General features: G+C 38.8%; 1 protein-coding gene and 1 long non-coding RNA gene across 2 annotated transcripts; one reads left to right on the forward strand and one right to left on the reverse strand.

Moving 5' to 3' along the window:
• Positions 1-18: 18 nt before the first annotated feature.
• LOC124147025 lies at positions 19-2,031 on the reverse strand. The gene is made up of 2 exons (XR_006862750.2): positions 1,568-2,031; positions 19-608 (listed from the first exon to the last, which is right to left on the reverse strand). It is a non-coding gene; the product is annotated as an uncharacterized LOC124147025 (long non-coding RNA).
• Position 2,032: 1 nt separating this feature from the next.
• On the forward strand, positions 2,033-12,185 carry LOC124147023 (lysM and putative peptidoglycan-binding domain-containing protein 3-like). Its single transcript, XM_046517620.2, has 2 exons — positions 2,033-2,496; positions 4,379-12,185. Exons 1-2 carry the CDS (start codon positions 2,194-2,196, stop codon positions 4,940-4,942), a joined length of 867 nt encoding a protein of 288 aa, XP_046373576.1. The 5' UTR covers positions 2,033-2,193; the 3' UTR covers positions 4,943-12,185.
• Positions 12,186-12,405: the final 220 nt, after the last annotated feature.

Consider the following 12,405-nt stretch of genomic DNA (forward strand, 5'->3'; position numbering starts at 1 on the left):
GTAACTTCATATGTGCCTTCAACTTCAAAGTTATTTACAAATATTTCTTATTCCATTCTTGTTTATATCAATTAAACCAAAAGAAATAGGTCACTGCAGTTGTATGCAGCTCACCATTTTGTTAATGATAAATACTAGATATTTCACACTTAACATACACAACTAAAATGATGAAAATGCAATGTTCATTATCATCATCTCGAATATTATAATACACATGGTTCTAAACACCCATTTAGTGTCACACCTACATAAAACAATCACATTGATGATATACTACAATAAAAGATGCTGTGCTTAGAATAAGATGCACAATCGATTGTGTCAACTTCACTGTGTGTTTACTATTGAGCAAAAAGAAAAGATGAAGTAAATTTGACTCTTGTATATCAAAAAATCTGTGTAAAAGAATAACATTTTTTAGCCAGGGAAACTGTCACATTTCTTTATTTCCACTTGAAAGTATTTTTCCGGGTCTTTATTCCATCAGGGGTATTCTGTCAGTCATCTTTTTTGCTGGAACCACCGACTTTCACCCCTCCATTTGCAACACCATTCTGTATACCATTGTCATGAGGTTTTGAAAGTCCATTTTGCTCCGTATGTAACTGAAAAAATATAGATATATTGGATGTATCATAAAATACAATTATCAGTTTTACATACATCATGTTCATAGGAAGCCTAGAAATAATCTCTTCTTGTGGAAATATATCACATTTCATATACATAGTTAACAAAGTTGCTGATCAGTCATGAAAATGTTTCCCCAAAGAGATGAATGTAATGTTTAACACCCTTTATCATGTCAGTATGACCTGAGTATAATCAAATACAGTAAATCTTGAAATTGATGTGTCTCCAAATTAATGCGACTACTGACCTACTGATATTAATGGAAGTTGGTATTTCCGCTATCCAAAGTGTGCAGTGAGGCTGCCTTATTTTTTATAGTGATTTTGAAGACATAGATGCAAAGTTTAGTTAATGCGAGCAAAGACCACTCACAGTTTTCGAATTTAATTCACGCTCATGTTAATTTCAAGATTTACAGTTGACCAATTGAAACCTTACAATAGAAGATCCAAGCATGTGCACTGACCTATCAAACTTGACCTTCATTTAGTCACATTTATAAGAATTCAACATGATCATCATGTCTACACGAACTAGTCCAGATAACATGACCTTTGCCCCCTCAATATATAATTAGTTGGGCAATCAAACGAGAGGGCCGAGGGCTGACCAATACATACCAAGTTTAGTAAAAATGTTAACATCATCATTTGGGGATTTTTGATCCCATTGCTACGCATGTTTTATTCTATGCTTTTGTCAGGATGGTATGCATCCATAGGCCAGCACTAGGCCCTTTGTATCCCATATTTTCACTTGTGAAGGCACTTGATATTGACCACTGTCGACGAGTTTGGCGGCTTATCAAAATTTACCTTCTACCAGTACAATGTGAGTAGGGCTATGTTTTAATTTCAATAAGTAATTTTAAAAAATCTAGACGATGCAGTAGGCTGGCAAAACCACAGCAACCGTAGGAGCATGAGTTTACCTTTTGTTTTTCTTCTTGTGCTGATTTGTCAGTTTGGGTGTCTTCTTTACCCAGTATACCAAATGGATTCCATATTTTGATCAGAACTGGTCGGATATATTTGTGGAACACCCACAGCACAAAAGGAATCACGAGACATGGAACACACACCATCTCTGTCGTAAGTAATTTCTAAATCGAAATTTCCTTTGGAACTTGTTTCCGGAAGTGAGGTGTGAAAATAACTTTACGTGCAATCAAAGACGCCGATTCGTTTTTTTAGTTAGTGAACATTCCAATCGATAAAAATTATATTTATCGTTTTAACAAAATGAACAATAACCTAGTCAAACGAATGACTGAATTTATAAATACATGAGCTTATCATATGCGAATGGTGGTCATTATCTATCACGTTTCAATGTCTATGGGTTCACTCAGATTTAGTCAGAGTTGTCTTTCCTTACAGTTTCACATGCGCAGACGCACTTCCTGTTTGCCATGCAGTTCCTCTACGTGGAGATGAAACTTCAGAAGTTGTTGACTGATTGCAATGGTCAAACTTATGGACTAATATCCAGTCCCTGAATACAGAAGGAGCATGTCTGGTCTTTGGACACTCATTGTGGAAGAAAAAAATCGTTGTTATGAGTAGAGGGTATACTCGAGGTGCCAGCCGGGATTCACTGCTGTCAAAGAAAAATGACAACCAGTTCTCATCCGGCCAGATTCAAAATGTCAAATCTTCGAGAGTTTATGTGTTTGGGAACGACTCGGTTGTCCAGGATGAAGAGGAGGAGTATGAACTCGAAATGTCAGAAATCAGATCGAGGCGTGGAATGTCACAACCTTCACGTGAAATGGTCACAGAAAGCGAACCCTCATTCTTCGATAAGGAGCTTAGTGAAGGGGATACACTGCAGAAAATTGCCCTACAGTATTCTTGTCCAGTGAGTTTCAATTTGTTCTATATCCAGGCAAGAAATTAGACAGTGCCGTATTGTTGTGACCATGGTGCAGTTTATATGAAGAGGGGCACAAGTTTCGCACTCGTTTAAGGCGCCACAATTCGCTGTGCAGAGTTGCGTCCATTGGGCATGCCAGAAACCTACGATTTGGGGTTCGAATCCCGATTCGCATCACTTATGTTTCTAGGTTTGTCAACTCCATACCCATGCTCGTAGTAAAAGTCTGAGACCTGCATCACTTTAGGCTTTCCTCCCACAATAAGCTGACTGGAATGATATACATGTAACTGGAATACTGTTTAAAGGGGCGTTAAACCAAACTACTCACTCACTCACTCACTTCTATGAAGGACAACACAAATTGCTGCTTCCTAAATTTAAATATATCAATTCAAACAACTGAAATTGTATGTGTCAGTCAAGTAGTTACAGCTGTTGTAGATTACTGAAAGTACACAAAGACAGTATCATTTCCACGAATTCAACTTAATTCAGCATCTAACACTGGTCTTGAAATCAGCTCCAGACTTAGTCCCTCTTTCAAGCCTTTGACAGGTACTCCACTAACACTGTCAAGCTGCACTACTCTCAATCTTATCAATGTGGACACTGAGTTGTGACAGGAGCCAGTCATGCGTTTAATTCCTAAATTGGCCCCCAGCCTGCAACCTCGGGGTATCGCAGTACTTGTTATGTACACTAAACGGAACAAAACGCGCTCACTAACCTTTATGATTATTCATGTTCTCTATAACGGATGTGGTGAATTTGGTACTGTATCCTGAAAATAGGTCATATAAGAATGATACTGGATTGTCTGGTCCAGACTCGATTGTTATCATACAGCTGGAAAATCGTTGAGTGCGACATTGAACAACAAACAAAACAAAAAAAACATCCACAACACACCACCCTTACCAATGCAACTCACAATGCCATAAATGTATTGTAAAGGCTGTAGCTAAAATACACAATATTGCCTTTATCATGTTTATGGAATATATTAGTCCAGGTAAAAATATATTTTCAGGTACAATTTCCTCTGATCATTGCATTAATATTCTTTGACATATATATTATTAGGTATCGCTACTGAATCACCAGTAGATCTGGGAGAGTATGTGTGTACAGATGAATGCTATCTCTGACAAATACACACAGTTATCTTAACCTATGCATATAAAACAATGCCTAGCAGAACAGGAAAAGAAATTACAACAGTATCTCATGATACCTAACCAGACAATTTGAGAAGATTCGGTCAGCTCTGAGACCAGAAGGAAGCTGCACATACATTTTCATTTTTTTTTCAAAAAGTATTCATTAAGCATGTTAGGAGCTTATTTAACATTTTTTAGTTTACATTATTAAGCACTAAATTTCATTTTATATTGAAAAGTGTTGGGTTTTGGGGGGTTTGTTTTTTTATCACTATTGTTATAATATGGACTTAGCAGTTCAGTGAATGTACAAATCATTGGACAGCTGTTTTTTAAGAGTAATGCAAATGTTTCAACAATACATTTTGTCATATCGTCCAGACCTGTGAAGATCCGGATAGAGAATAGGTCTTCAGCAACTCATGCTTGAAGTAACAGGTGACCATGCTGGTCGTAAGAAGCCACTATCGGGATCATTTGGTCAGGCTCGCATACTTGGTTGATGCATGTCATGGTATCACAATTGCGTGGATCGATGCTCATGATGTCAATCACTCCACTGTTTGGTCCAGACTTGATAATTTACAGACCGCCGTCATATAGCTGGAATATTGCTGTGGCGTTTAACAACAAACAAACAAACAAAAATGATATCGTCAATTTGCCATGTTTGCATCATGTGTTGTGTGTTTTTGTGTTGCCAGGTGTCAGAGTTGAAGAGAATTAATAACTTAATCCGAGATCAAGACTTCTATGCTCTGAGAAAAATAAAAGTGCCTATCAGGAGATATGGAGTCTTGTCAGAAATTATTGAAGAGGAGAAGAAGAAAAAACCCAGAGAAACGTTTTCTACGGAACTCAACAGTGCAAGTTACATGGAGGAAACTGGCCCCCTTCTGGAGAACTATGACGATCCTGAGTCCTCCCACGACCTCAGTGACCCTGACACACAGATGAAGATCATCCGGACACTCAGTATACGAGATAATATAAACTCCCAAAGCAGAGAAGCAGAGAATTTTCTCAAAAGCATGGATAAAGATTTGTCTAAAATGAAAAAGTCTCGAGGGGACCGCAACTCTCTTGATGAAGTAATATCAGTGCTGACAAACAAAACATTCTACCCTCTTGAAAGGAGGAAATCCCAGGCGTACAATGGCGCGGACTGTGGAATGTCGTACCGCACGATTATAGCAACAGTGATTGTTCTCTGCATCGTCATTCCTGTTGTATTGGGCACTGTGTATCATTTTAAGGGGTTTTCTTGATCTTGCCAAAGATGAATGAATGATTAGGATTAGCTTTGTCAGAACCATGATGTCCGACCAGTATTAGGCAGGCAGAAGACAAAATGTCACGTACTGGGAAAGTGAAAATGTCTTATTGTCAGGGCAGGGGCGGTCGGGTAGCCTAGTGGTTAAAGCGTTCGCTCATCACGCCGAAGACCCGGGTTCGATTCCCGACATGGGTACAATGTGTGAAGCCCATTTCTGGTGTCCCCCGCCGTGATATTGCTTGAATATTGCTAAAAGCGGCGTAAAATCTCACTCACTCACTATTGTCAGGGCAGGAACTGGTGTTTCTAAGCACTTGAGCAGTGGGAAACTAACTAACACCTGATTATTCTCCTCTCCTGGAGGATACCGTTAGCATGAGTAAGATACAGGGGTAAGATATGGTCACTTGTACCATAGTCCAAGACTTGTAGAAATCTAGAGAAACTTGTTTTTAAACAAACATGGCAGCCATGCTGAAAAACATGTTCATGGCAATTACTCAACCATTTTAGCTCAAAATGTAATGAAATCTGGTATGTATGTGTAGTTAGTAGTTGGGCTAGACACACATGTTCCTTTTTTGTGCTGTTTAAAATGTCAACCACAGAATTTCCTTTTACTTCTAGATCTATGTTTGCCATATTGGCTAGCATAATACTGATGGAGGATCAGTTATGTAGAAAATATATGTCTCCTGGCCTTGACAGACAAACTGTCTTCTCAAAGATCATATGTGCATGGTGAGCTATCCACACGTATCCATGGTAATATATCTTCATTATGCTACAAGACGTTTCGATTGTATTAGCGAAATATAAGTTGAGATGAGTCCTGGTGATTCTGTAGTCTGCTACTCATTAAATCATAAATAAACAGCATCTGTTTTTAACCAACATGGTCAACCAAACCAGCATCAAAATGAAGCTAAGGTGGGACTAGGTGCAGGGTCTGTATCCCAACTGAATGGAGATTGATAGTGAGCAAACTATTGCTTCACCTAGCCTGGCTGAGTAGTCTCCTGTCTTGTATCATCTATACCTGGGAGGACATTGCTGAGTCCGCCAGCCTACTACATCAAGTACACACTTGTCTACAGTTATTGTCCCGTTCGGTAATGTTGTAGACACAAGGTCCTTCCATTAGACCACAATATTTAAGGATTAGATTTTTTATCAAAAGTGTGAAAGGTGTTATTTAAGAATGTTTGTTTTTAAACCAACTGTTCAAGGCCTCCATATATTAACTGTCAATGTGTGAGTCATGATCCATGAGTGTTTGGTAGGACCACATATAGGTGTATTTCATGATGTAAAGAAAGGAACAGTTTCAGTTCCTTATCGCTAGTTCCCCAGGGACAATACAGTGATGTGAGGAGGGATAAAAGTAATGATTTATTGTGGACTTCATGGTTTTGACAAAGTGGGTGGTTCTACAACTTCTGCTGTTTATCATGTACATATGTTTCTCTATGTCTACACTGTATACTACCCGATATTGTGATATGGGATGGTGAAAGTTTAATATCAATTACTGAAGAAAAACAAATCTGTATATATGGAAGTGGTGAGTTCATTTCAGTTTGTGTGTGCAAGTGTTTTAAAAGAACTGTCATATCACGACAGCCATGATGAAGAATCAGTGTTTAAGATTAGGAGTGAAATCCTGGCACCCTTGTCATTACTGTAATGTAAATAATAAAACATTTAAGGGGTCCTTAGATTAATAACAATAGCAGATAACCTCATGCTTGAGGACCCAAGGATTGCCCATATTTTTGAACACTGAAGCATTATCATCGTGTAATTTAAAGGTCATCATAAGACTGAACATTGCATAGACTCCATCTTATGTAAAGTCATTCTCTTCTATATGTTGTATATATTTTAAGATTGTTTTTTCTTTGATAATTTACACCTCTATGAAATGCTTGATAGCTGTATTCAGCAGTCTGTGCCTTTAACTTCTTGAGAGAAAGTTTAGAGAAACATGTTTCAACATTAGTGATCAGACGTCATGTTTGTAGTGTGGTCACAGCTGGCCCAGTCATCTATGGTGTCACAGTTCGCTATGCAGATTTGCATACCTGTGTCTTGCCAAGATGCTACTATTATCATAGGTTCGGATCCCAGATTCTCCGTGATTGTTGATCTGTCAGCACAATGCCCATGCTTGTGAGATTCGCTAAAGTGGTAAATGTCTTGGATTTGAATCTGTTTGGTCTTTCCTCCATGTAAAGCTGACATGCTGTGATATAACTGAAATACTGTTCAAAGCAGCATTAAAAACGACTCCCTGATTCATATATGTGGCATGTTTGAGAAATGAAAAACGATGCTGATGATATTACAAAGGCTAGTACGAAGTAGGTTGGAGTTGTTTTTCACAGGTTGTTTATAGGATTTCATAGTTGATAAAGAATCGCTTATATATTCGGGTAACAAGACAGGACAGTTGAACCAGGTGGCAGTGACGTGCCAGATGATGATACTGCCACACCATATCCGCAACACAGCATGTAGCACCATCACCTCCTGGACATAGTCCCCGGCCCGGCAGTGTTCCACATCCCCTACTTCATCAATGCCGCCATTGTGCCTGCAGTAGGAACACAGCCCCATCTCATGGCAACCGCCACTGTTTTGCTGCTTGTAGGGAGACTGTTGAGCACCATTCTCAGTCAGCATGCTGACAAGGGGAATCATCTACCTGCTTGTGTATGTGTTTTGTTTTGAATGCCACAATCAATATTATGTACAACGATCCACGCACCACCAACCAAGTCACCAAGCATGACCACCTGATCCTTTTGGTCCTCTCTTACGACCAGCATAGGTTGCTGGGGACCTGTTCTAACCAGGGATGCCCACAAGGGACCTGCTTGTCAATGACAGTAGTCTAGACATGACAGGGAGTGGTAAACTAACCAGCATCTACATCTGTGCTAAATATATTGGATACAATCTGTGACCTTAGCCACTAATCCAAAGCCTGCATCTTGTATTGTTTCTTTCAGTCTTGTATTTGCTGAGTCCATACATAAACACCAAGATCTTGCCTGGCTTGTGGTCAGCATGTTAATCATGTGAAGGAAAATACTAATGACATCTTGATGACATATATATAATGCTTATCCATGTATTTGTGGGGTTTTTTTTAAACATTTTGAATATGCTTGCAGTCTGATTGACCTTTTGTCCATTTTGTCTCAAGACTTTTAGGTAATCATGTCATTTCTGCATTGTTGTGTAAGCATCCTGTAGGTTGCTTTATGTATGGCTATATCAGTGATACAATCACACAGTGTTTATTCTACAAGTTTTTATGAACACAAAGATAGTGCTATTCTACAGGTTTTACCATTTCTACTGCTGTATTACATACATTCATCATATTTGACCCAAACTTTTGAAATGCCAGGAAAGATAGATTATCACTACATGGTATTTCATCAAGATAGTGCTTTACCTCAATACATTATGGTTTTTCAAAGTTGCACAACAACTAATGGGATTGCTTTAATAGTGCCCCTGCTCTGTTGGTCTATCATGTCAGTCTTAGTTACCCAGGGCAGGTATCGCGGCTCGGTAGTCGTGTGTAACAGGAATTATACTGAATCCATCATGTAAATATTGCTTCTTCGTTTTCAGACAAGACGATGTCAGGGACATGTCATTTAAGTCACTATGGACATGCAGTTGTACCAAGCAGTGGTCAGTTTAAACCAAGTGTGTGTGGAAGCGATGTCCAAATGTGTGTGTGTATGTGTGAGAGGTAGCGAACACAACTATATTTAGGTTGGGTTGAACAAACTTTGTGTGTGTCCAGATCCTGGTCGACTGTCTCACTCAAGGTGCACGACCAGGTGACTTCATCAAGTACCACTCACATAATGTTATACCAAATAAAATATTCAGTTACACAAGTTCATGTTTATTATTTCGACCTACCCAAGCTAACTTGTTCTGTCAAGCATTAAATAAGAAAGTTTCTTACACGCCCATGGGTGAGAAACCCATTTGATATAACTGGTATCAAACGTGTAAGATGGATTCCCAGGTCTGTGATTGGCTACTCCATGGTGATGACCTAAGGTCAGATTATGATTGACCTCTTTCCTGGTTGTAATCCACTGACAGATTTCTTGTGCTTCAGTGGAATTCACCTATGTCTGTCACGAAGCATTTTGGTTTTGTAATGTTCGTAAAAAAATGTTTTTGCAGGGTCACACTAGGTGTGAGTTGTTAGCAGTAAGCTGGATGACGACACTTATGACTTTTGCGTGATGTGCGCCACTGCGATCATGAGGATAGACAAAATATGAAACAATTTGATGCTAAAATGGATTTTAGAGTGCGTAAAAAACGCCTTACTGCACATATGCATGTCATTTACGATATATCTTACAAGTCGTAAGATGAATGGTATCTGACAGACACGTGTGTCGAAGTCTCTGTGTCCTTTTATATTATTGATAGCAAGTGCCAGGAAGACTGGGAACATTTAATACCACAAAAACAAACTTCTGGGCATTAAATACTCATTAACAACCATAAAGCTAAACAACACAGTGTGTATCTTCTGAGAAACTTGCAGTATCTGTCGGACCAGGAGAAAGTACTTAGTATCCATCAAAGTAACTTTTGTATGCTTATACCTTTTGTTTGTCTTCATAGGTGTAGTGACAAGATTAGTGCTAATCTACGCCTGTACAAGGTGAATATCCGTAATGTGGTATTAGCTGCTTTATAAGGAGATAAAATGTGCCTGATGTTTGACAATGGAAGCTGACATCACCATCTAGACTTGCCTGGTGCTATATTACCAAGGGTGTTATGCACTAGACTTGCCTGGTGCTGTATTACCAAGGGTGTTATGTACTAGACTTGCTTGGTGCTGTATTACCAAGGGTTTTATGTACTAGACTTGCTTGGTGCTGTATTACCAAGGGTGTTATGTACTAGACTTGCCTGGTGCTGTATTACCAAGGGTATTATGTACTAGACTTGCCTGGTGCTGTATTACCAAGGGTATTATGTACTAGACTTGCTTGGTGCTGTATTACCAAGGGTGTTATGTACTAGACTTTCCTGGTGCTGTATTACCAAGGGTGTTATGTACTAGACTTGCCTGGTGCTGTATTACCAAGGGTATTATGTACTAGACTTGCCTGGTGCTGTATTACCAAGGGTATTATGTACTAGACTTGCCTGGTGCTGTATTACCAAGGGTGTTATGTACTAGACTTGCTTGGTGCTGTATTACCAAGGGTATTATGTACTAGACTTGCCTGGTGCTGTATTACCAAGGGTGTTATGTACTAGACTTGCCTGGTGCTGTATTACCAAGGGTGTTCTGTACTAGACTTGCCTGGTGCTGTATTACCAAGGGTGTTATGTACTAGACTTGCTTGGTGCTGTATTACCAAGGGTATTATGTACTAGACTTGCCTGGTGCTGTATTACCAAAGGTGTTATGTACTAGACTTGCCTGGTGCTGTATTACCAAGGGTATTATGTACTAGACTTGCCTGGTGCTAGATTACCAAGGGTTTTATGTACTAGACTTGCCTGGTGCTATATTACCAAGGGTGTTATGTACTAGACTTGCCTGGTGCTGTATTACAAAGGGTGTTCTGTACTAGACTTGCCTGGTGCTGTATTACCGATGATCAAGGTCTGGACATGCTTGGTGGTATATTACCATAGCATACATTATTTAGTCCTGCCTAGTAATGTATTAATAAGGTTATCTCAAGTGTATAGCATCACACCACCTCCTGTCACAGCCAATGTGGAAAATGCTTAACTTCACACACCATATGCTGGTGTCCACAGCTGTTGACGCTACCGGTACATGCCAAGCTCACCTTACCTGTTGACTATCCAATTCCAATAGATACCAAAATGTTAGCTCAATCAATTTGTTCTTTTTTCCGTTTCCACCCACACAGTATATAATTCACTAGGTAATGGTAGTTTTATACTCTATTAATGCCATTATTATCTATTATCAGTAACCTGTTAGAGGTTCAGAGATATTTTTTTCTGAAATTGTGTCGAGGTCCTTGTTCATTCCAACAGGATATTTTTATTTGCAGCACTTGTACTGATATGTGTGTCAATCTCTTCAAAGATCAATAAACTATGTCATAAAGATAGCGAGACGCGCTGAGATAACAGCTGAGCACAATCCATGGTTAGTGGGACACTCAGTACATGAAATTAATACTGTATTGGAGTCCTGCTCAGAAATGATGTCATCAAATTTCATTGTGAAGACATTGCTAAATCTTACTATGCTGTTGTTCATAGGAATTTATCTGGGTTTCCGTCAAGGCCCATATGTCTCCGGATCACCCACAAATGTCAGCAACATTCTCATATTTGAACTGAAATATCCCAGTTCATATAATCATGTACCAGGATAGCCCTGATCTTTTGGTTTTACAAAGGTGACTATTATTTCCCTGAAAACCAAACCATTTAATAAAACCCATCATATTGCCTTGTATGCAAAGCTAAATTATCTCCTAAATTAAAAGTAACGACTTAATTTTTCACCATATTTGTAAAAAAAAGCCTATCAATGCCAACGTTCCTATTGTTACAAGGCTACCCAGTGATACACTGCTCCATGCTGAGTTGTCCCCCCTAGTTGTCAAAGGTTGAAGTCCAAGTTTGGACCCAGTTATGATAGTTGGTCTGTCAGAGCCAAACTCGAGCTCATGGTTCCATCAAAGTGGTACACATTGTTGGTTTAAGTTTTACACATTAAGCTGACAAGCTGTCATACAGTTACATCTAACAGTATCTTAGTTATATAAAGGTAATATTACTTTTGTTTTGACACTTTTCTGTTTGTCTTCTCAATGATCCTGTGTAGCTAATATGTCGACCTCTTGCATGAGCTGGTCCATGGTTGCAAACAGCCTCATCACATTCAGGTGATGGTTAAATGTCCTTGTCTATAGATCTTGTGATACAGTCGCACATGATGCAGCAGGGGGATGTGGTGTACTGTTTAAATATTCATGCTGCTTGTGTAACTGTACATACATTACAAATCTTTCACTTGTCACAACTGTATTATTTACAAAGTGTACATAGGAGTTGACATATTCAATACTTTACTCAATGCTTACATCGAAAACTAATGGATGAAATGTTATGTGTAATGGAAAACAGTTTGTAAATAATCAAGAAATAATGAATAAATTAATCAGGTTGCCAATGGACTGCTTTGTTGTGTATTGTTTTTTGTGTCATGCAAGTGACAGGTGTTACTGTCCTAGACAGAAACATTATGGATTTGTCAGACAATGTCCAATTTGCTACAAAACTTCCTTAACATGCTTAAGAATCACTTTAATTCAAGATCAACCAGAAGGAGAATTTGTTTTGTAATGTGCTGTTATTACTGTCAAAGCATTTTAATTTTTCTATGCAAGGGTAGAT

This window comes from Haliotis rufescens, unplaced genomic scaffold, assembly GCF_023055435.1.
Source record: "Haliotis rufescens isolate VD_foot unplaced genomic scaffold, xgHalRufe1.0.p SCAF_1, whole genome shotgun sequence".
Classification (NCBI taxonomy): domain Eukaryota; kingdom Metazoa; phylum Mollusca; class Gastropoda; order Lepetellida; family Haliotidae; genus Haliotis; species Haliotis rufescens.